This window comes from Salvelinus alpinus, chromosome 14 (genome assembly GCF_045679555.1).
Source record: "Salvelinus alpinus chromosome 14, SLU_Salpinus.1, whole genome shotgun sequence".
Taxonomy (NCBI): Eukaryota; Metazoa; Chordata; class Actinopteri; order Salmoniformes; family Salmonidae; genus Salvelinus; species Salvelinus alpinus.
Window position 1 is genome coordinate 26,857,822 of NC_092099.1, and position 27,324 is coordinate 26,885,145.

Sequence of the window (27,324 nt, forward strand, 5' to 3'; positions counted from 1 at the left end):
TCTGTATGCTTGTCTGTCTTGTCTGCCTACTTTTCTATCGGAACATTAAACATACTGTCTCAACCCTTCTCCCCTTTTTCCTCTGTGCCTCCAGTGCCTTGATAAAGTAGGAGTTGCGGAAGCTCAACTTTGTCCACCTTCTGCTGTGGCTCGTGGCCCAGGTGACCATCAGCAAACTCGACCTGGTGCCCAGCGACACGGCGGCCAATCCCTACAGATGGGAGTACCCCTACCTGATCAGTTTCTTTCCACTGGTGCCCAGCGACCCGGCGGCCAATCCCTACAGATGGGAGTACCCCTACCTGATCAGTTTCTTTCCACTGGTGCCCAGCGACCCGGCGGCCAATCCCTACAGATGGGAGTACCCCTACCTGATCAGTTCCTTTCCACTGGTGCCCAGCGACCCGGAGGCCAATCCCTACAGATGGGAGTACCCCTACCTGATCAGTTTCTTTCCACTGGTCACCAGCAGCCTGTCGCTGTCCAAGAACAACATCAGCTACCTGGTGATCTCCATGATCAGCTCAGGCCTGTTCTCCATCGCTCTACTCTTCTACGGCGCCATGGAGATGCTCGGCGAGGCCCAGGAGCTTTACTGCCAAGGCCAGGCCTACCGCTTCATCTTCGGCTGGGCGGAAGTCACCGTCATGTACCTGGTGATAGTGGTGGCGGTGCAGGTGGATGCCTGTCAGATATACTACAGCAAGAAACTGCTGGACGCCTGGTTCGATTTCACACAGGAGAAGAAGAAGAAGAAGTGATGAAGATGTATTGTGGGTTTTGAGGCAAGGGAAGAACTGAGTTTTGAAAAAAATTCTGTCTGTCTCTAGGATGCATTTATAAGTACTGTATATTGTTATTTATTTACTACCTCATAATCCCTGTCCATTATTTTTCCAGATTGTCTAGTCAACCTTGCATACTCTTTCTCGCCAAGCTTGCATACTCTCTCTCTCCATTTCAAAGACACTGACTCAATGTACATTTTATCTCACACACACCATAGGAGGATGCTGAAGGGAGGATGGCTCATAATAATGGCTGGAACAGAGTGAATTAAAGGGCATCAAAAACATGGAATCCATGTGTTTGACTTGACACATTTGATACCATTCCACCTGTTCCGCTCCAGCCATTACCACGACCCCGTTCTCCCAAATTAAGGTTCCACCAACGTCCTGTGATACACACATTAGTATATTACATACACACACAAAAACATACACAAACACACACACGTCTCATTCCACTACTCTGAATCCATGTTATCTATTTTTTCCTTCCCATTTCATCTATCTTGGGGCTCCCGAGTGGCCCAGCGGTCAAAGGCACTGCATCTCAGTGCTAGTCGTCACTACAGACACCCTGGTTTGAATCCAGGCTGTATCACAACCGTCCGTGATTGGGAGTCCCATAGGGTGGCGCACAATTGGCCCAGCGTCGTCCTGGTTCGTCCGGTGTAGGCCGTCATTGTAAATAAGAATTTGTTCTTAACTGACTTGCCTAGTTAAATAAAGGTTACATTAAAAAAATATATTCTCTCATGAACGCTGTGGGGTGTTACTACCTTGGTTCTCTACTTGTTGCCATGTCAACTAGCCTCTTCCTCTCAGGTCCTGGATCTTACTGGACCTAGCCTGAGCTGTGCCAGCCAGCTAGCAGTTAGTATCAGCAACACTCTACTTAGTTTGACAAGCCTCAGAGTTCGAACGAGAGAGACTGCAGCTTCCTCTGAGACCGCAATGTTTACTGATACAGCTGTTAGATGTGTGTGTATGAACCAGGCCCTTGTGTGAGACTGCAGCCGGAAGGAGGATCTCTCAACTGACTCTTTGTCTCAACAGAGGAGGAATGAGGGCTGAACAAGTTTGTTGCCATGGTTTCAGTAAATGGACATCGGTTGACTAATCTGTCAAATATTGAAAGCACTATAAGGCATGCACACAAGTACTGCCCAAAGCTTGAGCCTGAGAGACATGATATTCTGTGTTCCAATGGCAAAAAAATTGATGCATTATCTCACTAAGTAGGCTTGAAAGGTTACACTGTGTCTTGACTGCTATCAAGGGGTCTTGATTTGCCCCCGCCATGTAATGTGCCCAAACTGTAATGTTCATCATTCATATATCTCTTAAAATGACATGTATGCTTGAGCCATTGCCCCCTCAATTCATACGTTCTTTTTTACCATCAATAAAAAGGGAAATTGAATCCTTGTTGTCTTGTGTCAAGATTGTTGTGCCTTTAGTTGTCTTGATTGTTACTGACCTTGTAATGTGCTCAATGAGTTTTTATTACAGCTACTTACGCTTAGTGACAAATAATTAATTCATTTTCAGTCCTGTGAAGTAGTATGGAAGGCAAATGATACCATTAAAAGTAAACTGTTTATGACAATACATTATATACAGTACAAGTCAAAAGTTTGGACACGCCTACTCATTCAAGGGTTTTTCTTTCTTTTACTATTTTCTACATTTTAGAATAATAGCGAAGATATCAAAACTATGAAATAACACATATGGAATCATGTAGAAACCAAAAAAAGTGTTAAACAAATCAAAATATATTTTATATTTGAGAGTCTTCAAAGTAGCCACCCTTATCCTTAATGACAGCTTTGCACACTCTTGGCATTCTCTCAACCAGCTCCATAAGGTAGTCACCTGCAATGCATTTCAATTAACAGGTGTACCTTGTTAAAAGTTCATTTGTGGGATTTCTTTCCTTCTTAATGCGTTTGAGCCAATCAGTTGTGTTGTGACAAGTTAGCGGTAGTATACAGAAGATAGCCCAATTTGGTAAAAGACCAAGTCCATATTTTGGCAAGAACAGATCAAATAAGCATAGAGAAATGACAGTCCATCATTACTTTAAGACATGAAGGTCAGCCAACATGGAACATTTCAAGAACTTTGAAAATTACTTCAAGTGCAGTCACAAAAACCATCAAGCGCTATGGTGAAACTGGCTCTCATGAGGACCGCCACAGGAAAGGAAGACCCAGAGTTACCTCTGCTGCAGAGGATAAATGTGTTAGAGTTAACTGCACCTCAGATTGCAGACCAAATAAATACTTCACAGAGTTCAAGTAACAGACACATCTCAATATCAACTGTTCAGAGGAGACTGCTTGAATCAGGCCTTCATGGTCGAAATGCTGCAAAGGAACCACTACTAAAGCACACCAATAAGAAGAAGATACTTGCTTGGTAAAGAAACACCAGCAATAGACATTAGACCGGTGTAAATATGTCCTTTGGTCTGATGAGTCCAAATTTGAGATTGTTGGTTCCAACCGCCGTGTCTTTGTGAGTCGCAGAGAAGGTGAACGGATGAACTCGACATGTGTGATTCCCACCATGAAGCATGGAAGAGGAGGTGTGATGTTGTGGAGGTGCTTTTCTGGTGACACTGTCAGTGATTTATTTAAAATTCAAGGCACACTTAACCAGCATGGCTACCACAGCATTCTGCAGCGATACGCCATCCCATCTGGTTTGCACTTAGTGGGACTATCATTTGTTTTTCAACAGGACAATGACCCAACACACCGCCAGGCTGTGTAAGGGCTATTTGACCAAGAAGGAGAGCGATGGAGTGCTGCATCAGATGACCTGGCCTCCACAATCATCCGACCTCAACCCAAATTAGGTGGTTTGGGATGAGTTGGACCATAAAGTGAAGGAAAAGCATCCAACAAGTGCTCAGCATATGTGGGAACTCCTTCAAGACCGTTGGAAAAGCATTCCTCATGAAGCTGGTTGAGAGAATGCCAAGAGTGTGCAAAGCTGTCATCAAGGCAAAGGTTGGCTACTTTGTAGAATCTAAAATATGTTTTGATTTGGTTACTACATGATTCCATATGTGTTATTTCATAGTTTTGATGTCATCCCTATTATTCTACAATGTAGAAAATAGTAAAATAAAGAAAACCCCTTGAATAAGTAGGTGTGTCCAAACGTTTTACCTGTACTGTGTGTCACTACAACCTTTGAAATTAAAAGAACGACCTGCAAAACACAGTACAGAGGAAAGCAGTCACACAGAGTCACACATGTATAATATAAAACTAAATTTCTCAACCTGCGCCTATGCAGAAAAAAATCTGCTGATTTCGCTCAAATGTCACTGTCAAATAGTTGAGCCGCTGCGACTGCGCCCTCCGCTGTATGCCACGTACAGGTTGACGTCGACAAAGCGGACAGACTTCCTGATGTGAAGCTGGGTTTCTGTGTTTGCCAGCCCGGGTAACAGATTTTGCCTGACACGGTCTTGCCAGAACCACCGATACCACAGCGGGATCAAGACGTCCATTTACAGGTGGGATTCATATACTTGTCTTTTTCGATATTCCTAATATGTATGTTGACAACATGAATGAGATTCGAAACGCAAGCTATCGTTAGCATTGCTAACTAACGATTGATGCTAGCATCGGGTTTGTTGTTTTTATAGCCTAATTTATTTGATGGTAGAAGTGCAATGAAATTGTATTGCTACATGATGATAGAAATACAATGAAATTGTGTGTTTGTGTTAAATGAAGTCGATAAACATGCGTTTTTGACGCCGGTAAGAACGTTCAGTTTGGATAAATATTTTGCAGGAAGTCAACATTATAACCACGAATTGGAGTTTTGAGTGGGTCTGTATTTGGCAGGGTTCTACATCCTGTCAGTGACACAGGAAAATGGCCTGGTTATGTTTATGATACAACTTGGCTTGCATACCAGTTACTTTCCTTTCGACACCTATTAACGATACAGTTAGTTAGCTATCTAGGTTATAAATATAGCCAGTACAACTGATTTTGAGTTAGCTAGTTTATTGACATCACAACGAACTGCCAAGTTAGCAAGGTAGCTATATTGAATATCAGACAAGACTACAAACTGCAATCCTGAACCTCGCCCTTTCATTAACTAGTACTATAACAGAAGGATTTATGTTACGTTACAAGCCGTATTAAGGTGTCCTCGTTAGCATAACATAACTATTAACTAACTAAGTCTAATTTGTAGATAATCTTAGCTAACCTTGTTTGACACATTATTGTTGGTAATTTAATTTAGCTAGCTAGATACTGTACTGTTAGCTCTAGTTTGCTGGCCAGACCAACAAGTTGTTGCAGTTCACGTGATTTGACTATTTCACTAGTTCACTATTTTCTTGATAGGCTCATTTTAGTGTGTACTGGATAGGGAATAGATCGTTTATCCTAATCTAATCAGTTCAGCTGATTAGCTAGCTAGCCCGTATTTAATTCTAACGACATTAAACAGTAGTGTTCCATGATCTAATCAACACATTCTGGTAATTCCCTCTTTCAATGAAAGTTACAGTACTAGGCCTATAGGCCAAAGTCTTGTTGAACCAGACTGACAGCTCAGGCTAGCTCAGGCTAGTTCAGCCTAGTTCAGCCTGTTGTACTTGAACCTTAGACTTTGGAAGCAGAGTGAAACTGTAAACTATATAGTAGCACTTGAGCAATGTCGTAAAGGGCAGTGACGTGCTGTTTGCCATACAAAGGTAAAAATGAGTGAATCCAAGGTTGATATATTAATGATAACACCATTCTTCCATGGTCCAAGCACTTTGTCTGTATCTGAAGGATTTTTTTAAATGTGATGATGCTTATGTTTTTCAATGGTTGTTTGTCGGCTTACTAATCATCTATATGACTCTAGTCCTTTAGTGTAGAGTGGCTTATTTGCATCATAGGCGCCTGTTATTGTTATGCCCTCCCTTTCTTTCCTTAACCCTAAAGGCACCAACAGAGGTCATTTTTTACCTCAAATTGGTAATGATAGACTGTCTTTTCAATCATTAACACTTTTTATTTTTATTTTAATCACCTTTTGTAACACAAGTAAATGGCTTAAATTCCCCAAAGTACACATGTTTTTTTAATGTTCCCACATTTATAGCAGGGTGGGGCTTACTATATACTGGAAATCAGCACAATGCCTCTTGTGGTGAAATTATGAAAGTAAGAACTGCCATTGAAAATACATGGTCACTAATCAGGTTTCCTTCCAACCTTTTTATGCAAGTAAAGTACATGTTGGATAAAAAAATGTAATGACAGGCCTGATGTCGACAAAACAAAATACACTAGACAAGTTGGGATCTTTTTGTGTTGATAAAATGAATTATCAGAAATGTCGGTCGAAAAGCTTTAATTCTTAAGGATCGGTGTCCCGCCAACGGGACAGTTGTAAATCATGCAGCGCGTTATGTCAAGATCACAGATTTTAGAGAAACAACAAATGTCGTTCCATATAAGTGTCTTATATCGTCTGAAACGTTAAATTCTTGTTAATATAACTGCACTGCCCAATTTGCAGTATCTATTACTGTGGGAAAAATGCCATGCTATTGTTTGAGGAGAGCTCCTAACATCAAAACACTTTTTTTTCTTTGCGATAGGTTTGATAAATTCGCCTCTGAGGGTGAAATGTGTACTTACATTCTGAAATCTTGCTCAGATTTTTCAGTGTCGTTTTGTTAAATAAATTCATTTTTCATGTCCTAAAAAGATCCTTATAGCATGCACAATCAATTTTGTATTTCCACACGTTCAATTTTCAAAGAAAGGAATCTGTGAAAATCTCACCCTAAATGTTGTTTCAACGAGTCAAATTACGTCCGTATCTATTCTTCAGAGATCCTAGAAGGTAACAAGACTTCACTATTTCATTAGGGGTGTAGTATGTCCTATAGGACACCATTTTTGGTCAGAGAGCGACGCCTTCATGGCACGCCGATGACGCGGGCGGCCATCACTTGAACGACTTTGCCATCACTATCTTTGTCAAGTAAGCACCAATTGGGGTCAAACAAAGCTAGCTAGATACCCAATGAGCTGGGCTTTACGGGAGTTCCCGGAAACCATGTATATGTCGTAAAATGTAGCTACTAACCTTGTACGACAGCATGCCTTTTCATTTTGGACCAAAATTATAAGGATATTAAGTTATGAAAACTGGTTGTTTTGTAAATGTTGAACTTATAATATGGCTACTAATACTTGGAAAGCTAAATAAAAGTCCAAGTATACAGATTTGATCATATTCTTGCAGAAAAATGGAATATGAATGCAAATGTCTTGTTGTTCACTCATTTTTCAAGTTTTCCATCTGAAACCTTGCACATATACTGCTTCCATCTTGTGGACACTATCGGAATTACAACCAGAGGGATGGCTATAACAAGGACCTTTCTCTTGCATTTCAAAGATGGTGGTAGAAAAAGTACTTATTTTTTTCTTTGTATTTTCTTCTACCAGGTCTATTGTGTTATATTCTCCTACATTCAATTCACTTTTCCACAGACTTCAAAGTGTTTCCTTTCAAATGGTACCAAAAATATGCATATCCTTGCTTCATGGCCTGAGCTACGGACAGTTAGATTTGGGTATGTCATTCATTGAAAAAAAGGGGTCTATCCCTAAGAAGTTTTAATGCGCTAATATTGATATAATCATATCGAAGTAAACTTGGAGTCACTCGATGACGTCCTGTCTGCTACCCCTACAACTCGTCGGGAAAGCATGCAATTTATTAGGCTACAGATGAAATAAGTTATGATGAACTTCACAGGGTGGTGAAAGTGCAAGGTGATGAGTTTGATGCTCCTTTCCAATAAATACTGAGTGTATTATTCTGGTGATGTAATCATCGATACCTTGCTGCTGTTTGTTTTATTAGTCAATCTTGCTCTTTTATCCATTTTAATCTCATAATGTAGGCCATTCGTGTGCTATAGCCAACAGCGTGCAGCTACAGTATCTGTATACTGTTAGCTGGAGTGCACGTGCCAACACCGGAGTGGGCACACTCGCTATATAATACAAATGTCAATGTGAGAACCATCAGTAGAGTTAAAAATGCAATGGAAACCCATTTAACTTTATTTGGTACATGGGAATTGAACCACAAAAGGTATTTTTATGTGCACTACGTCATCACGCAGAGACTCATCTCTAATTTCATGGAAACATCTCAGGTGGAAAATGTGCATATTGTTTTATGCAGATTTTAGAATGTTTGCATGAAAATCTGTTGCCAATTGGTGATATAAGACCCCATGATCCAACTTACATGATTCTCCGCATGCTCTAGGTGTGTTAAATCTCTCATGTCTCCCCCCCCCCCCCCCCCCCCCAGCAGTGGGAGCAGTAGAGGGCGGACGGCACCATGAATGGACAGCTGGACCTGAGCGGCAAACTGATCATCAAGGCCCAGCTGGGCGATGACATCAGACGCATCCCCATCCACAACGAGGACATCACCTATGACGAGCTGGTGCTGATGATGCAGCGCGTCTTCAGGGGCAAGCTGCAGAGCAACGATGAGGTCACCATCAAATACAAGGACGAAGGTAAGCTGTGCTGCTCTAGACAAGCACTGGATTAAGTTGTATTATCACCATTGTGTTAGCTAGATGTCATCTGACCCCTCAACATTTAGCTGTTTCCTGCTGGTAATGGAAACAGGTTCTCTTTCAAACACTTGAGAATCATACTATTATGGTTGATGATTACTGTAAAAAGGGGAGGATGGGGGGCATCCTCCCCTTTTTACAGTAATCATCAACCATAATAGTAGAGGTTACACAGGTTTCACCTATTCAGCCATTTCAGAATAGCTGTTATCTCAAGAAATGGTGGGAAAAAGGATTGGAATGTGACCTGATTCTGATGCTGTTCTCTGCTCTCTTCCTGCAGATGATGACCTCATTACTATTTTCGACAGCTCGGATCTCTCCTTTGCCATCCAGTGCAGTAGGATACTGAAACTCACTCTGTTTGGTAAGATGTTATCATACACATACTTAACCATTCCTCCCTTTTTCAGTATGGGCCTATGTGCTGCTGTGCCAAGCACGCCCATCTTGTAATAAGCAAACAAACCTGATTTGTCCCATTAGAAATTAAAGTAGGTTCATTCTGTTATTCTAGTCTTTATGGTACCGTAGTTTAAAGAACTTCTATCCTTTGTATCTACTTGAATACTCAGGCTGACTGTTCTGTTCCAATAGCCCCCTCTCCAATAGTTTTATGGTTCATGTACATTAACACGCCACTGGGAGGCAGTCTAGTCTCATATTTTGACATTGAACCCGACACTCCTACTTAGACACTCATTCTCTCATGCTGGTATGTCCCAAGGTCGGTGTCTATGTGCTGCTGCTTGGGTAGTAGAGGCACCAAGCTATACTTGTGAAATTGTCTGTTTTCACATGTCCCTCAGAAGTCAAGCTCCAGCTTGTTGGGTGTCAACCCATTTTAAGAGTGTGTTCTGCAGAGGATGATAGATGGATTGACGATTAGCTTTTGTTTTTCAACGAACACTGTAGGTCAAAGGGAGAGTTATGCTGGCTTTACTGCTTTAGGCCTAATCATCATGATGCCCTCGTGTGTGAGAGACTTCAGGTGTGGTCTAGCTGTGGGTCCATTACACAGAATTGTACACTGGCCAGGTGTTATGGATCCGCCTTAGTTTTACAGTGCAGATGTCAGGTGTGTGTTACCGTTTACACACACACCTCTGCTCCCGCTCATCTCCAATGCTGTCAGACCTCATTATGTTATTTCATGTGTTCTGCTCCCAATTATACTGCAGCACAGTGTCCCTGAACTGTCCCTGCTATTATTAGATAGATAGGGAGTGGCAGAAAAGACAGACAGAATGAAGGAGAAGAAAATAAATGTTTGGGGATTTATTTAAAAAATAATCTTTTTTTTTACTCCATCCCGAGACCCAGAGCGTCAGCATGCGCCACAGTCGTGACCTCACATGGAGCCCATATTTCCAGACGTGTGCCAGGATTGGGAGCAGGAGGGAAGTGTCTCTATACAGGATCTTCTCCTGACCCCCTGGGTCTCTGCTAAATGTTACACACACACAGGGTTCTGGAATCCTGTCTGTAGAATTCCACTAACGTTAAGGGAATTCTAAAAGGATTTCCACTCTCCTATGTGAGATTTGGTGGTCTCCTGTAGTGTTGGACAGTGCTTTTGTCTGTCTGTCCTGGTCGTGGTCCAGGAGTTGAGTCATCCTAAATGACACCCTGTTTCCCATATAAATAGTAATAATCATTTGGTGGGTACTTATAAGTGCCCTATTTCTCACATGTACAAGTGTGTATTAATAGGCATGTGTGACTTAGAACAATTTATTTTGTGTATCCCACTCCCTGAGAAACCCTCAGTGGGCCCACGGCCAGGATCTGCCATTATCAACGGCAACCCTGGAGAAATGAGTGTTAATAGCCTTGCTCAAGGGCTCATTGACCTGAATTTTCGAAAATGTTTCACCTTGTTGCCTCACGAATTTGAATTATTGACCCTTCGGTTACTGTCCCAACTCTATAACCTCTAGGCTACCTGCCACCCATATCATGCACTACTTCTGAACAGAGCTACCGCCTTCGTCTGGTTTGGGTCATATGGCGTTGCTGTGTCAAACCAGAGTCTTATGTGCGGCTGATTGTTCCCCTGCTGGTCCCAACTGACCATGTCCAATGATATCCCTGGAGGCGAACGAAACGCTCACCTGTTTAGCTGAGGTGTTGGCTAGCGGAGTAGAACACTTGGAAAGGAAAAGGAGAGCCGCACACTCTAGGAGCTCGGATGCAATAATTTAATAACCAGCGTTTCAACAGACAAGCTGTCTTCATCAGGGTCGACACGTTGGTGGTTTGGTTATTAAATTATTGCATCTGAGCTCCTAGAGTGTGCGGCTCTCCTTTTCCTTTCCATGATATCCCTGGACCATATTCTCTTTCCTCTGTGCCCCTATAACTCTCTCTCGCCCCCATTCAGCCCTCTGCACCACACTGTCCCTGTGAGGTTCCTGTGTGGTGATTTAGCACCTCTGGCCTTCTAGAGATGAGGCTCATATGAGGGACAGACGCCCTCCTCTGTTGAATTATCACTCTTATTGTAATTGTCTGCTAAGTCCATCCCCGTCCAGTCAGTGCTGATGAGGATTGTGGTGCTATGGCAGCCTGTCTGCAGCCTGTAAGGCCTCTATAGAGCAGCACTGGGACTCATTGAGATGATACATGGTTCCTCTAGTCTTTCAGGCCCAGATGTATGCTGTGGTGTTTAGCACTAGGCAGGGATCCATCTAGGGCTGGGCGGTATGGCCTAAAAATATTTGTTATCTTCTCAAACTTAAGGCAGATTCATTATATATACAGTGCATTCGGAAAGTATTCAGACCCCTTGACTTTTTCCACATTTTGATAGGTTACAGCCTTCTAAAATTAATTACATTTTGATTTTATCAATATAAAATGTAGAATATTTGCATGCCAGTGGGATGGAAACCTAGCTTATTACAATAAAATGTCTAAGAGTTTGTTTCCAAATGACCATACCTCCAAATGCAAATAGTGAGTTTAAACTGCTTGTTGTCAGAGAAAGAAGTTGTCTTTGTTGTGAGTGGCAGGGGGAGGGGCTTGGTGTCAGTGTGCGGTTGGGAAGGTGCACCGTGCACAAAGCACGGAAGGAGACAGAACGCTCATAAAAAAAATTTGAAATAAAAACCTAGATTCTTGTGATACGGCATTTGGAACATTGCGCTAAAACATACATTCAAATGAATTTGATATCGCCCAGCCCTATATCCATCACTAGGCACATGTACAGCAAACACACACACAGTTAAACGTTCTGTCTCATTCACTCTCTAACACACCCACACACAGAGCTAACAGCATAACAGACCCAGTGAGCAGCAGAACTGTACTCATGCATCTTCAAGGCCCAGACTGTAGCCACTGTCAGCACTGTTCATCACTCTTGTCATGCATAGTAGCCTTTGTTTATTTTTCCTAGATGATATTTGCCATATCCTGTATATCACTACAGCATGCTGCCCGTTAACGGTATTACCTGGCTCCTCTCCTCTCTGGAAAAGAGCTCTTGAATAACCTAGTACTTCCTAGTACATTGACATTTAACCCACTCTCATTGACCATGACCTGGATGGATCTGTCTGGCCTAACCATACCTGACCTCATGTCAACATCAGAGTAGTTCATTTATGAGTTTGCCTAAGAACACAGGGTATATATTACAGATAGATGGTGCTAACAGCTGTTATATAGTTATTTCATGGAGACATGACTCCACATTTTCTGTGCTATGTACTTTAACCTCTGACCCAGTGATGTGGTGGTGGAACCAGGGGACTACTACTCCTCTCTGAGACTGCAGGTGTCTGGGGCTCTATTTCCAAGAAACGGCCCTAGTGTCTGTCTGCAGTCTACCCCCTTATGACCCACCACTAACAGGACAGGTGCACGGCATAAACACACACATAAATTACAGAATACATGGACAGTTATGTGAGATTGTGTGTGTGGATGTTGCTGAGGGCTGGTGTGTCCAAACCGCAGGATTCCTCACTGGCAAGAAGCGGATCTCTCCCACGCTTCGGAGTCTGTGATCACAAAGACACTGGGAATTCCCCATCACACACACACCTGCAGGCATGCTGACTTATTAGACTGCAAATGTCTGTGTGTAACAGAAGTAATGTGTTTACTAAAGACAATGACATAGCCTACATTTGATTTTAACAGGACAGGGTTCATGAGAGATGGGGTGGGGACTAGTAATAATGGTTGTTGGTTTGTTCGGGTCCCATGTTGTTTCTGGCTCCATAGCTGAACATCACGGTCTGTTAATCCTACTTACCCTGAACAGGCCTGCTGCTCGGTTCCTAGCTCGTTTGATCTGGTCTGGACCCCAACCCCTGGTCTGGTTTCATCTAGTTTGGTCTAGTCTGGAATTGACTTAACTCACACCGGACCATAATAAATGTACAGACCTAAAGACTCATCTGTTACAGCGATCAGGAGGGCTGTCTGGGGGAGATTACTCCATCACTGTCTTCCATGGCTCTGGAGTGCTATAGTGTGGATGGAGAGAGATGGCTTGTGGAAGTAGTCCCCCCCCCCCCCCCCTTCACCCTCACCTCCTTCTCCCACATCTTGAAGTTCCATACCGAGACGCCACATTCAGTATTTGAAATGTATTGACGTCGAAATATCGTCTCACACTTTCTCTTCACACTCTCTCCCCCCGACAGTGAATGGTCAGCCGAGACCTCTGGAGTCCAGTCAGGTGAAGTATCTGCGCAGGGAACTCATTGAGCTCAGGAACAAAGTCAACAGTCTTCTGGACAGCCTGGAGCCCCCCTCAGAACCTGGCCTGGCTGCATCAGCACCAGACCGGGGTAGGTACACACATACACACCCCTATCTGTTTGCTAGTGTGAATTGTGTTTTACATAATTTAATGAAATACAGACATGCACACATCTAGCATATTTGTTGTAACTTTATGAAATACCAACAGCTACAGGCCGGTTGTTTTTATCAGTTCATTCATTTCTCTCTGAAAGAGATGGCTTTCACTTCTAATCCAGTGGCCCAATCACATTCCACACCTGCCCCATGTTTTTTTTTAAATAGGCAAGTCAGTTAAGAACAAATTCTTATTTACAATGACGGCCAACCAAAAGGCCTTCTGCGAGGACAGGGTCTGGGATTAAAAATAAAATATAAATATAGGACAAAACACACATCACGACAAGAGACAACACTACATAGAGACCTAAGATGACAAAACAGCATGGCAGCAACACATGACCACACAGCATGGCAGCAACACATGACCACACAGCATGGCAGCAACACATGATCACACAGCATGGCAGCAACACATGATCACACAGCATGGCAGCAACACATGACCACACAGCATGGCAGCAACACATGACCACGCAGCATGGCAGCAACACATGACCACGCAGCATGGCAGCAACACATGACCACGCAGCATGGCAGCAACACATGACCACGCAGCATGGCAGCAACACATGACCACGCAGCATGGCAGCAACACATGACCACGCAGCATGGCAGCAACACATGACCGCGCAGCATGGCAGCAACACATGACCGCGCAGCATGGCAGCAACACATGACCGCGCAGCATGGCAGCAACACAACATGACCGCGCAGCATGGCAGCAACACAACATGACCGCGCAGCATGGCAGCAACACAACATGACCGCGCAGCATGGCAGCAACGCAACATGACCGCGCAGCATGGCAGCAACGCAACATGACCGCGCAGCATGGCAGCAACGCAACATGACCGCGCAGCATGGCAGCAACGCAACATGACCGCGCAGCATGGCAGCAACGCAACATGACCGCGCAGCATGGCAGCAACGCAACATGACCGCGCAGCATGGCAGCAACGCAACATGACCGCGCAGCATGGCAGCAACGCAACATGACCGCGCAGCATGGCAGCAACGCAACATGACCGCGCAGCATGGCAGCAACGCAACATGACCGCGCAGCATGGCAGCAACGCAACATGACCGCGCAGCATGGCAGCAACGCAACATGACCGCGCAGCATGGCAGCAACGCAACATGACCGCGCAGCATGGCAGCAACGCAACATGACCGCGCAGCATGGCAGCAACGCAACATGACCGCGCAGCATGGCAGCAACGCAACATGACCGCGCAGCATGGCAGCAACATTAGGTAGGTAGAGACCACAATACATCACGCAAAGCAGCCACGACTGTCAGTATGAGTCTTTATGCCAGGGGCAGTTTCCCAGGATGCGTTGCATCAGCGTTGTTAGCTTGCTGGCGTGTGGCGGCCGGCAACAGGTGGATTTGTTTATCCGAGGCGTAGAGGAGAGAAGTGTGTAAGTTTTTTTAGTTTTTTAACAAGGTGTTTCCTTTGGTGTGGTAACATCCCAGGGTTAGGAGAATATACCCATGAAAGCCCTCGTAAGCGCTACTTACACAGTGGTTTGACTGTTCAATGATTAACGATAATTGAACTATTTATGAACAACTCTCTCTGCCTCAAACTGACGTGTGTGTGTGTGCTTCTCTAGCATCTTTGTCTATGTCTTCTTGTGATTGTGTGTTGACACGTGTCGCTCTCTCCACTACCCTCCACTCCCTCTCTCCACTACCCTCCACTCCCTCTCTCCAGACTTGGTGGATAGACATGAGGGGAGGGCGGTGGCAGCAGAAGCAGCAATGAAGCAGGCCCCGGTCCCAGTCAGCGCGGCCAGCATGTCGGCCTTCGACCCCTTGAAGAACCAGGGCGAGGTCAGCAAGAACGTCATCTCCGCCTTCGGCCTGAGTGAGGACCAGGTCCCAGGTAATTCCATCGTTGCCATGCAATTTCTTTTTTTCGCTTTATGTTTGTACTTTCTATGCAGTCTTCTGACTACATTGTTGTCACACACCTTACCCTCACTCTCCACCCTGTTTTATTTTTCACATACCCTTTCGCTATCTCTTATCTAGCCCCTCCAGGTGTCTTGGCTGACGAGCGGTCAGGTACTCCAGACAGCATTGCCTCATCCTCGTCTGCCGCCCCCCAACCCGGGGTGCCCCCCCAGCCACAGGCCCCCTATGCAGGGGTACAGCAGGGACCCCCAGCAGCTATGGACGGTTAGGAACACACACATTCTAAATTACCATGAAACTCGCATGCCAACACACCATAGCTCTGCATGAGTGAATATATGTAGGAAACGGTGTGATCTGAGGAATTGTGCAGTAGGAGAGTACAACACTTGTGGTGTCTGTAAATAAAGTGGGTTTAATGGCTGTTTATGTCCCTGGAAACGCATCACAAAACCATGACAACTTAAGTGTGTGTGGGAGGGGGGGGGTTGTAATAGCTGTTTGAGAGATTATCAGTGTGGGTGGTTTAGCACCTCCAAATACCTGGGGTCCACTGAGACCCCTAAAAAGTGTGTGTGCGTGCGTTGACTCTGTTGCTTTGTCCTGTCAAAACAGGATAATTAATTTGTCCCAAGAGTTACCCCATTTCAGTTTGTGCTTTAAACTGATCCTAGACCTGTGCAGTGCCTAAGGGCAGCCTTGACCCAGTCAGTGTGTTGTGGAACACTTCTTTTGCGTTGCAGCATTGGGCCGTTCTGTCCCAGTAGAGTTGTCACTACTCCCAGTCACTACCACAGTTGTTGTTTTTTGCTCTGTTTTCACCTCATCACTACAGACATTTATAACTTTATGGGCGAGTCAGTTTCACAATGGTTTAACCCAGATGTTCACTGCTCGGGCTTGTCTACAACCACAAACAGGAGGAATAGATTGCTCTACTTGTATTCATTGTTTGTCAAGCTGTTGGAATGAAGTGGAACTGCCATCTTGGTAGGGGATTTAATGCAGCAGAACTCTATCTGACTTGGTGATGGCTGGATGTTGCACTTGGATTGGCCAGTTCCCCAGTCCTGAATCCGGTACCTTATTTATTTATTTTACACTCTGCATGCTGTGATTTAGTGGATGATGTCTCTGTAACATAAGACTGTATGTAAGCACATTTTAGATTTAATGAGGAATTCCATGTTATCACAGACACAGAGAAACTGTTCACGGAAGTGACTTAATCAACTGTATAAACAGTATATTCATGATCTTGGCATCCATCTTAGTCAGCCAGACAACTCTTCATGTAGAATCCCCTCCTGCTATCTGCACTCCACCATGAACATCATGTAGTTCTTGGAAAATGGGATGTCCGCAGTCTTCGGCCCCTCTAACGGAGAGATGCATGAACAAGGGATCAGATCAGACTGAGGTGGGGAAATAAAAATTTAAAATCAAGCAGTCATCTCTGTAGTCTCTAGTTGCGAGCTACTTTGGGGTCGTGTTTTTAGGGGGAAATGGTTTTTGGTGTTATCTTGCCTTCCCGACCAGACCTTCCCTGAGCTTTTCCTCTCGGACCTACTGGGTTTCCCCATAATGGTGGTGTTATGGAATCAACACAGAGGTGTGCCCTGCTGGCGAGTTAACTCTGTTACCAGATGGCTAGGTGTATGTGTCCTAGGGTTTGGCATCTCAATATATGAGACGGACAGAAACAGTAAGGGAGGGGACAGAGGAAAATGTTGCGAGTCAGTCTTCTTATTTAGCGAGTTCGTTATTTTGCATGTGATGTTTTGTCATTGGAATGCACTTTTTCTTTTTTTTAATGTTGTGGCTCTCCGTAGCCTCCATCTCTGGAGACGTATCCGTTTTCACCCAAAAAGACCCACAAGCAGCACGCAGACAACCACACCACGGGATCCAAACCACAGCTGGAACACACACATCCACACGGTAGGCTCGTTGAGCTGTGACTCAGAGGAACCATACCAGCACCTCCAAACCACACCTGGAACACACTGAGGTTCCACATGGTCACGGTTTGACCGTGTTCCCCAGACCAGTGGTTTTGGCTCGGTCAGTGTTCAGGCTTCTCCAAGGGGTTGGGGTTGAGTTTAGCAGAGCCAAGACACCCATAAGAGTCTTAAGTTACACAGTAATTATTCCTTAGTTCTTACTTATACAACTCAGTGATTCTCTATAAATTCCAGACCCTTGCACTTTGTGCTGGTCGCTTTTAGTTTGTCCATCAATGACCGCATGGTCATATAATGGTCATTGGCAGTTATTAGGTTCAGTGTGACCTCGCTTACCATGTGGTTGGCTGTCCTTTTAGATGTTGAGTCCAACCCTGTCATGGCAGGGCATCTTCTGGACGTCGTCATGGGTTCATCCTCCTATTTTCTTCGCTGTGCTTGTCCCTCCATCCGGTTCTCCCAGACTTCCAAGGAGGAGAGCGGCTCTGGGCTGCAGCTGGTGGGCAGACAGCCTCGTCAGGCTGCATGGACATGTTTTCACCAATCCCAACACTCCAATGGTGTGCCTGATGATAATTTGATCCCCAAACGTTCCCATAAATTCAACACCGTCTCTGCCCCTCTGTCTCCCCTGAGTGCCTGGGTTATAGATGAACAAAGTCAACACAACACAATGGAGACCGATTTTATTGTTGACCAGGAATAGTCTCAAAGGAGCACAACCAACAGTTATAGCACACCTGTTCACCCACCTCAGTAAAGACGGTGATACTTTATCAGACTACCAATAAACTCTTTTCCTTTTTGAAAACATCCCCAAAAGTCTAAAACTACAGTCAAGCAATGGCATTCCAGAGAATGATTTTTCCAGCTGTTTTCTGTTCAGTTGAAGGAATACATGTGCAGGCAGCCGGTCTCTCTCCATAGAGAGCCAGTGATTTCTCTTTCCTTTGGGATTTAAATGTACTGAGCAGAGATCAGAGATGAAGTCCTCTGGCCAATGAGGCCTGACGGCAGCCCCATCCATCCCTCCATCACATTATGTAATACACATGATGGATAGCAGGCAGGAGACCAAAACAGCCAACCCACACACACACACACATTGTCATTCTCACTGGAGCACCATTGTGCTCACATTACAGGGGTTGACGGTGGGGTTGCAGCTGTTGTCCCCCTTCATTATAGGCTCATTAACCCGTGAACCTTAGACTGACTGTCCTGTTGTAACTTATTGTTGAAGTAACTGATTTTAACTGTTGACATTTTCCATAAATGTCTCAGTGCAATATATCTGGTTTCTTCATATAGGCTTTTCACAATTTGCACCATGTTAAAATTGAGGGAAAAGCAATGGTGGAGGAATTAAACATGGTTCATTCATCTGGTCCAGACCTGGGGAAAATGAACACCAAAGTATCCTAAACAAAAATATAAACGCAACATTTTAAAGTATTGGTTTCATGAGCTGAAATAATAGATCCCCAAGTTTTTCATATCCACAAAAACCTTTTTTCTCAATTTTGGGTACACATTTTTTTACAACCCTGTTAGTGAGCATTTCTACTTTGCCAAGATAATCCATCCACCAGACAAGTGTGGCATATCATGCTGTTTAAATCAGCTTTTTGATAATTACTAGGGATGTACCGATATGACTTTTTTGGCCATACTGATAATTTCCTTGCCAAAAAATATATATATTTTTTGCCTTTTTTAAGCATTCTAGTACAGTTAAATAGTTACACACACACGAACGCAGCGGTCTAAGGCACTGCATCTCCGAGCATGAGGTCACTACAGTCCCTGGTTTGAATCCAGGCTGTATCACATCTGGGTGTGAGTCCCATAAGGCGGCGCACAATTGGCCCAGCGTCGTCCGTGGTAGGCCGTCATTGTAAATAAGAATTTGTTCTTAACTGACTTGCCTAGTTAAATAAAGGTTACACACAGCACACTGACAAAGTATTTTGTTGGCATTTGTCCCCATTACCAGTAAAACATCATCAAAACCTATTTCTTTCACTTACTTGCTGTTTTGTTTTTCAATCGTTTCATTCTCAGCCAGGATTTCATCATACATGTCAAGTAGTGAAGTTTCAGCTCTGTCCGCGGCCTCTCTTCCTTGGTGCGCACTGTCACTGTTCACAGCCTCGAGTACTTTTTGTACGTTTTAATCTTAGGGCTAGGCATCCCGCTAGCGGGACAACTTCCGGTGACACTGGAGGACGCACAATTCAAATAATCATAAATATTATGGATACTAAACATTTAGGTAAATATAAGTGTCCTATATCGGTTGAAAGCTTAAATTCCTTTTAATCTAACCGCACTGTCTGATTTACAGTAGCTATTACAGTGAAAGCATGCCATGCGATTGTTTGAGGACGGCGCCCCACATCAAAATATTTTTCAACCGGCACAGGTTTCATAAATTCACAAATAGAGATTAAATATTCACTTTTTGAAAATCTTCCTCTGATTTGTCATCCAAAGGGTCCCAGCTATAACATGTAGTGTCGTTTTGTTAGATAAAATCCTGCTTTATATCCCAAAAAGTCAGTTTAGTTGGCGCCATCGAGTTGAGTAATCCACTTGTTCAACAGAGAAAGGAATCTGAAAATCTACCCCTAAACTTTGTTTCAACAAGTCAAAATATGTTTCTATTTACTCCTCAGATACCCTAAAATGTAATTAAACTATAATATTTCTTACGGAAAGAAGTATGTTCAATAGGAAACCGATTTTAGCAGGTGCGTCCTTTCTTCATGGCGGGCGCAAACACGAATTTCCAAGACTGGGTCCCTGTACTAAAACTGATATTTCTTCTTTGTTTTTGAAGTTACAAGCCAGAAACCTTGAACTTGGACTACTGACATTCTGTGGAAGCCATAGGAATTGCATCCAGGGAGCTAATTTTCCAGTATGCCCTTGCACTTTCCATTGTAAGAGCATGGTCTCTCAACAAAAATTCCAGTTGGTTTTTCTTTGGATTTTCTCCTACAATATCTTTTATGTTATATTCTCCTATGTAATTTTAACATTTATACAAATTTCAAAGTGTTTTTTTTCTAATGCTACCAATTATATGCATATCCTGGCTTCAGGGCCTGAGCATCAGGCAGTTTACTTTGGACACGTCATTCAGGCGGAAATTGAGAAATAAACGGTTGATAGTCTAGGGCAATGATTTCCATTATCTTGGCGTTAATGGATTTTGCCTTTGTGTTGTCTTGCTGAAATGTTCTTATTATTTCAAATGAGTGCTGAACTTGTTTAGTTATTGGAAGTGTGCGCTTAGTGTTTTTCTGCTTTTGTGTGTAGCGCTGCATTTTTCATGGTGTCAATAGGTATGCACGTCAGCTTTGACATCGGTTTTGCACATCGGCATTAAACTAGACATCGGGCCGATGTTGGCATTTTTTGCTAACATCGTCTGATTCCGAGAGATCGTGCATCTCTAATCATTACACAGGGGCTCCTTGTGCTGGGGACAAAGGCCACAATAAAATGTGCAGTTTTGTCACAACACAATGACACAGATGTCTCAAGGGAGCATGCAATTGGCATTGTCTGACAGCTGATGCTTAAAGTTAGTGAGGGAGTAAAACTAAATGCATGCTCTTCGAACGATCGCTGCCTGCCCGTCTAGCATCACTACTCTGGATGGTTCTGACTTAGAATATGTGGACAACTACAAATACCTAGGTGTCTGGTTAGACTGTAAACTCTCCTTCCAGAGTCACACTAAGCGTCTCCAAGCGACTATTTCAACGACGTCATTTACAAAATAGCCTCCAACACTCTACTTAGCGAATTGGATGCAGTCTATCACAGTGCCATTCGTTTTGTCACCAAAGCCCCATATACTACCCACTACTGCGACCTGTATGCTCTCGTTGGATGGCCCTCGCTTCATATTCATCGCCAAACACACTGGCTCCAGGTCATCTATAAGTCTTTGCTAGGTAAAGCCCCGCCTTCTCAGCTCACTGGTCACCATAGCAGCACCCCCCCCCCCCAAATCTGACTTCTGGAATGTTCACCAGAGCTGTTGCCAGATAATGTAATGTTAATTTCTCTACCAAATGCCGCCTCCAACTTCGGTTTAGAGAATTTGACAGTACGTCCAACCGGCCTCACAACCGCATTACACGTGTAACCACGCCAGCCCAGGTTCTCCACATCTGGCTTCTTCACCTGCGGGATCGTCTGAGACCAGCCACCCAGACAGCTGAAAACTGTGGGTTTGGACAACTGAAGAATTTCTGCACAAATTGTCAGAAACCGTCTCAGGGAAGCTTATCTGCGTGCTCGTTGTCCTCACCAGGGTCTTGACCTGACTGCAGTTCGGCGTCGTAACCGACAGGGCAAGTGCTCGCCACTGACACTGGAGAAGTGTGCTCTTCACAAATGAATGCCGGTTTCAACTGTACTGGGCAGATGGCAGATATGGTGTTGTGTATGGTGAGCGGGTTGCTGATGTCAACATTGTGAAGTGTCCCCTGTGGTGGTGGGTTATGGTGTGGGCAGGTATCAGCTACGGACAACAAACACAATTGCATTTTATTGATGGCAATTTGAATGTACAGAGATACCGTAACGGCATCCTGAGGCCTATTGTTGTGCCATTCATCCGCCGCCATCACCTTATGTTTCAGCATAATGCACAGCCTCGTGTGCATTATGCACAGGAGATGTGTCGCGCTGCATGAGGCAAATGGTGGTCACAAGATACTGACTGTTTTTCTGATCAACCCCCCTATTTTTTTTTATATATACAGTGGGGCAAAAAAGTATTGTCAGCCACCAATTGTGCAAGTTCTCCCACTTAAAAAGATGAGGCCTGTAATTTTCATCATAGGTACACACTTCAACTATGACAGACAAAATGAGAAAAAAAATCCAGAAAATCACATTGTAGGATTTTTTATGAATTTATTTGCAAATTATGGTGGAAAATAAGTATTTGGTCACCTATAAACAAGCAAGATTTCTGGCTCTCACAGACCTGTAACTTCTTCTTTAAGAGGCTCCTCTGTCCTCCACTCGTTACCTGTATTAATGGCACCTGTTTGAACTTGTTATCAGTATAAAAGACACCTGTCCACAACCTCAAACAGTCACACTCCAAACTCCACTATGGCCAAGACCAAAGAGCTGTCAAAGGACACCAGAAACAAAATTGTAGACCTGCACCAGGCTGGGAAGACTGAATCTGCAATAGGTAAGTAGCTTGGTTTGAAGAAATCAACTGTGGGAGCAATTATTAGGAAATGGAAGACAGAATCCAAGATGGCGTAGCAGTCGGACGAGTCTTTGTTTTGTCCTGTCCCGTGTAAATAGTCTTCGTATTTTTCGTATACATTTCGTATATATTTTAATTTCACTTTCCATCTAGGAACTGAATATACATTCCTACATTCCGCCTCACCCAATGTGGTACGGACCTGCTATTTTTTTATACTTTAGAACCGTAACCCCAATCAGAAGCTAGCCAGATAACTAGCTAGTAGTCAGTTAGCCACTGCTGCGGTCTTCACCCTCAACTCGGACTCAGCCAGCTTCAATACCGGGCCAATACCTGCCAGTCTGCAAGCGCGATATCAACCCAGAGCATATAGGACTGCTTTTTCTCTACCACATCACCGGATTCCTGACGCAAGCTCTGGACAATTACACCGTATCATCACAGCTAGCTAGCTGCAACCGAGTGGCTACTACTGGCTAACACCTCTGTCCCGAAGCAAGCACCAGTTAGCCTTGAGCTAGCCTCGAGCTAGGCCCATCTGCCGGCTAGCTGAAGAGGTCTACCAGCGAATTCTTGGGCTACAATACCAGCTACAAGCTAATTTAGCCATTTTTTTTGCCGCTGCTAGTAGCTTTTACCTTCTGCACAGACACCAGCCCTGTTATTAGCCTGGATATTACTCACCAATTTACCAGCATCGGACTGTCTCTCGACAACAACGCCGGATTCCTGCCGTAATCCCTGAGCCACTGCTTCTGATCCTCACAGCTAGCTTGCGGCTAGCGCAGCTAGCGCCACTGCCACGAAGCTAGCACCAGTTAGCAAACACAATTCTACAATTCACAACCTCTCTATCGCCATCTGGCTTGGATTCTCTGTCGACACGACCACGACTGAGCAGACCCCCTCCGTCTGAGCAGACCACCCCCCGGGCTACTAACTTTAAACGCCGCGTGCTAGCTTAGTGGAGGCCTCCCTGCTCCATCTACGGCTGCCCCCTGGACACTATGATCACTTGGCTACATAGCTGATGCATGCTTGACTGTCCATTAATTCACGGTACTCCATTCTGTTTATTTGTGTTTTATCTGTCGGCTCTGTGCTTTAACTCAGGATCTGTGTGTAGTTAATCCGACCCTCTCTGCCTAGTCGTCGCCATTTTTACCTGTTGTTGCTGTGTTAGACTAGCACCCTGTTATTGCTGCTGTTATCTTACCTGTTGTTTTAGCTAGCTCTCCCAATCAAGACCTGCAATCACTTTATGCCTTATTGTATGTCTCTCTCAAATATCAATATGCCTTGCATACTGTTGTTCAGGCTAGTTATCATTATCATTGTTTTGGTTTGCAATGGACCCTGTAGTTCCACTCTCCGTACCTCTGATACCTCCTTGGTCCCACCCCCCACACATGCGGTGACCTCACCCATTGAGACCAGCATGTCCAGAGATACAACCTCTCTTATCATCACCCAGTGCCTGGGCTTGCCTCCGCTGTACCCACGCCCCACCATACCCCTGTCTGCACATTATGCCCAGAATCTATTCTACCACGCCCATAAATCTGCTCCTTTTATTCTTTGTCCCCAACGCTCTAGGCGACCAGTTTTGATAGCCTTTAGCCGCACCCTCATCCTACTACTCCTCTGTTCCTCGGGTGATGTGGAGGTAAACCCAGGCCCTGCATGTCCCCAGTCACCCTCATTTGTTGACTTCTGTGATCGAAAAAGCCTTGGCCTCATGCATGTCAACATCAGAAGCCTCCTCCCTAAGTTTGCCTTACTCACCGCTTTAGCACACTCTGCCAACCCTGATGTCCTTGCCGTGTCCGAATCCTGGCTTAGGAAGGCCACCAAAAATTCTGAGATTTCCATACCCAACTATAACACTTTCCGTCAAGATAGAACTGCCAAAGGGGGAGGAGTTGCAATCTACTGCAGAGATAGCCTGCAAAGTTCTGTCATACTTTCCAGGTCTATGCCCAAACAGTTCGAACTTCTAATTTTAAAAATTAATCTCTCCAGAAATAAGTCTCTCACTGTTGCCGCCTGCTACCGACCCCCCTCAGCTCCCAGCTGTGCCCTGGACACCATCTGTGAATTGATCGCTCCCCATCTAGCTTCAGAGTTTGTTCTGTTAGGTGACCTAAACTGGGATATGCTTAACACCCCGGCAGTCCTACAATCCAAGCTTGATGCCCTCAATCTCACACAAATCATCAAGGAACCCACCAGGTACAACCCTAAATCCGTAAACATGGGCACCCTAATAGACATTATCCTGACCAACCTGCCCTCCAAATACACCTCTGCTGTCTTCAATCAAGATCTCAGCGATCACTGCCTCATTGCCTGTATCCGCCACGGGTCCGCGGTCAAACGACCACCCCTCATCACTGTCAAACGCTCCCTAAAACACTTCTGCGAGCAGGCCTTTCTAATCGACCTGGCCCGGGTACCCTGGAAGGATATTGACCTCATCCCGTCAGTTGAGGATGCCTGGTCATTCTTTAAATGTTACTTCCTCACCATATTAGACAAGCATGCTCCGTTCAAAAAATGCAGAACCAAGAACAGATATAGCCCTTGGTTCACTCCAGACCTGACTGCCCTCGACCAGCACAAAAACATCCTGTGGCGAACTGCAATAGCATCGAAGAGCCCCCGCGATATGCAACTGTTCAGGGAAGTCAGGAACCAATACACGCAGTCAGTCAGGAAAGCAAAGGCCAGCTTTTTCAAGCAGAAATTTGCATCCTGTAGCTCTAACTCCAAAAAGTTCTGGGATACTGTAAAGTCCATGGAGAACAAGAGCACCTCCTCCCAGCTGCCCACTGCACTGAGGCTAGGTAACACGGTCACCACCGATAAATCCGTGATAATCGAAGACTTCAACAAGCATTTCTCAATGGCTGGCCATGCCTTCCTCCTGGCGACTCCAACCTTGGCCAACAGCCCCGCCCCCCCCGCTGCTACTCGCCCAAGCCTCCCCAGCGTCTCCTTTACCCAAATCCAGATAGCAGATGTTCTGAAAGAGCTGGAAAACCTGGACCCATACAAATCAGCTGGGCTTGACAATCTGGACCCCCTATTTCTGAAACTGTCCGCCGCCATTGTCGCACCCCCTATCACCAGCCTGTTCAACCTCTCCTTCGTATCATCTGAGATCCCCAAGGATTGGAAAGCTGCCGCGGTCATCCCCCTCTTCAAAGGGGGAGACACCCTGGACCCAAACTGTTACAGACCTATATCCATCCTGCCCTGCCTATCTAAGGTCTTCGAAAGCCAAGTCAACAAACAGATCACTGACCATCTCGAATCCCACCGTACCTTCTCCGCTGTGCAATCCGGTTTCCGAGCCGGTTACGGGTGCACCTCAGCCACGCTCAAGGTACTAAACGATATCATAACCGCCATCGATAAAAGACATTACTGTGCAGCCGTCTTCATCGACCTGGCCAAGGCTTTCGACTCTGTCAATCACCATATTCTTATCGGCAGACTCAGTAGCCTCGGTTTTTCTAATGACTGCCTTGCCTGGTTCACCAACTACTTTGCAGACAGAGTTCAGTGTGTCAAATCGGAGGGCATGTTGTCCGGTCCTCTGGCAGTCTCTATGGGGGTACCACAGGGTTCAATTCTCGGGCCAACTCTTTTCTCTGTATACATCAATGATGTTGCTCTTGCTGCGGGCGATTCCCTGATCCACCTCTACGCAGACGACACCATTCTATATACTTCCGGCCCTTCCTTGGACACTGTGCTATCTAACCTCCAAACGAGCTTCAATGCCATACAACACTCCTTCCGTGGCCTCCAACTGCTCTTAAACGCTAGTAAAACCAAATGCATGCTTTTCAACCGTTCGCTGCCTGCACCCGCACGCCCGACTAGCATCACCACCCTGGACGGTTCCGACCTAGAATATGTGGACATCTATAAGTACCTAGGTGTCTGGCTAGACTGCAAACTCTCCTTCCAGACTCATATCAAACATCTCCAATCCAAAATCAAAGCAAGAATCGGCTTTCTATTCCGCAACAAAGCCTCCTTCACTCACGCCGCCAAACTTACCCTAGTAAAACTGACTATCCTACCGATCCTCGACTTCGGCGATGTCATCTACAAAATAGCTTCCAATACTCTACTCAGCAAACTGGATGCAGTTTATCACAGTGCCATTCGTTTTGTTACTAAAGCACCTTATACGACCCACCACTGCGACCTGTATGCCCTAGTCGGCTGGCCCTCGCTACATGTTCGTCGTCAGACCCACTGGCTCCAGGTCATCTACAAGGCTATGCTAGGTAAAGTGCCGCCTTATCTCAGTTCACTGGTCACGATGGCTACACCCACCCGCAACACGCGCTCCAGCAGGTGTATCTCACTGATCATCCCTAAAGCCAAAACCTCATTTGGATGCCTTTCCTTCCAGTTCTCTGCTGCCTGCGACTGGAACGAATTGCAAAAATCTCTGAAGTTGGAGACTTTTATCTCCCTCAACAACTTTAAAAATCTGCTATCCGAGCAGCTAACCGATCGCTGCAGCTGTACATAGTCCATCTGTAAACTACCCACCCAATTTACCTACCTCACCCCCCATACTGCTTTTATTTATTTACTTTTCTGCTCTTTTGCACACCAGTATCTCTTCTTGCACATGATCATCTGATGATTTATCACTCCAGTGTTAATCTGCTAAATTGTAATTATTCGATTTATTGCCTACCTCATGCCTTTTGCACACATTGTATATAGATTCTCTTTTTTTTCTACCATGTTATTGACTTGTTTATTGTTTACTCCATGTGTAACTCTGTGTTGTCTGTTCACACTGCTATGCTTTATCTTGGCCAGGT

The 27,324-nt window shown here is 44.8% G+C and overlaps 1 protein-coding gene and 1 pseudogene across 4 annotated transcripts in view; both read left to right on the forward strand.

Moving 5' to 3' along the window:
• Positions 1–2,211, forward strand: part of LOC139538673 (protein jagunal homolog 1-A-like) — a 47,732-nt pseudogene extending 45,521 nt beyond the window's left edge.
• Positions 2,212–3,981: 1,770 nt separating this feature from the next.
• Positions 3,982–27,324, forward strand: part of LOC139538675 (protein TFG-like) — a 28,379-nt gene continuing 5,036 nt past the window's right edge. Inside the window, exons 1-6 of one of the 4 annotated variants that reach the window (XM_071341007.1) lie at positions 3,982–4,323; positions 8,172–8,385; positions 8,732–8,815; positions 13,110–13,256; positions 15,051–15,221; positions 15,371–15,517. In XM_071341007.1, coding sequence (XP_071197108.1) covers positions 8,202–8,385; positions 8,732–8,815; positions 13,110–13,256; positions 15,051–15,221; positions 15,371–15,517 — 733 coding nt within the window. In that variant the 5' untranslated portion in view covers positions 3,982–4,323; positions 8,172–8,201. The remainder of the gene's footprint in view (positions 4,324–8,171; positions 8,386–8,731; positions 8,816–13,109; positions 13,257–15,050; positions 15,222–15,370; positions 15,518–27,324) is intronic. The other 3 variants (XM_071341005.1, XM_071341008.1, XM_071341006.1) reach the window with 3 other exon arrangements.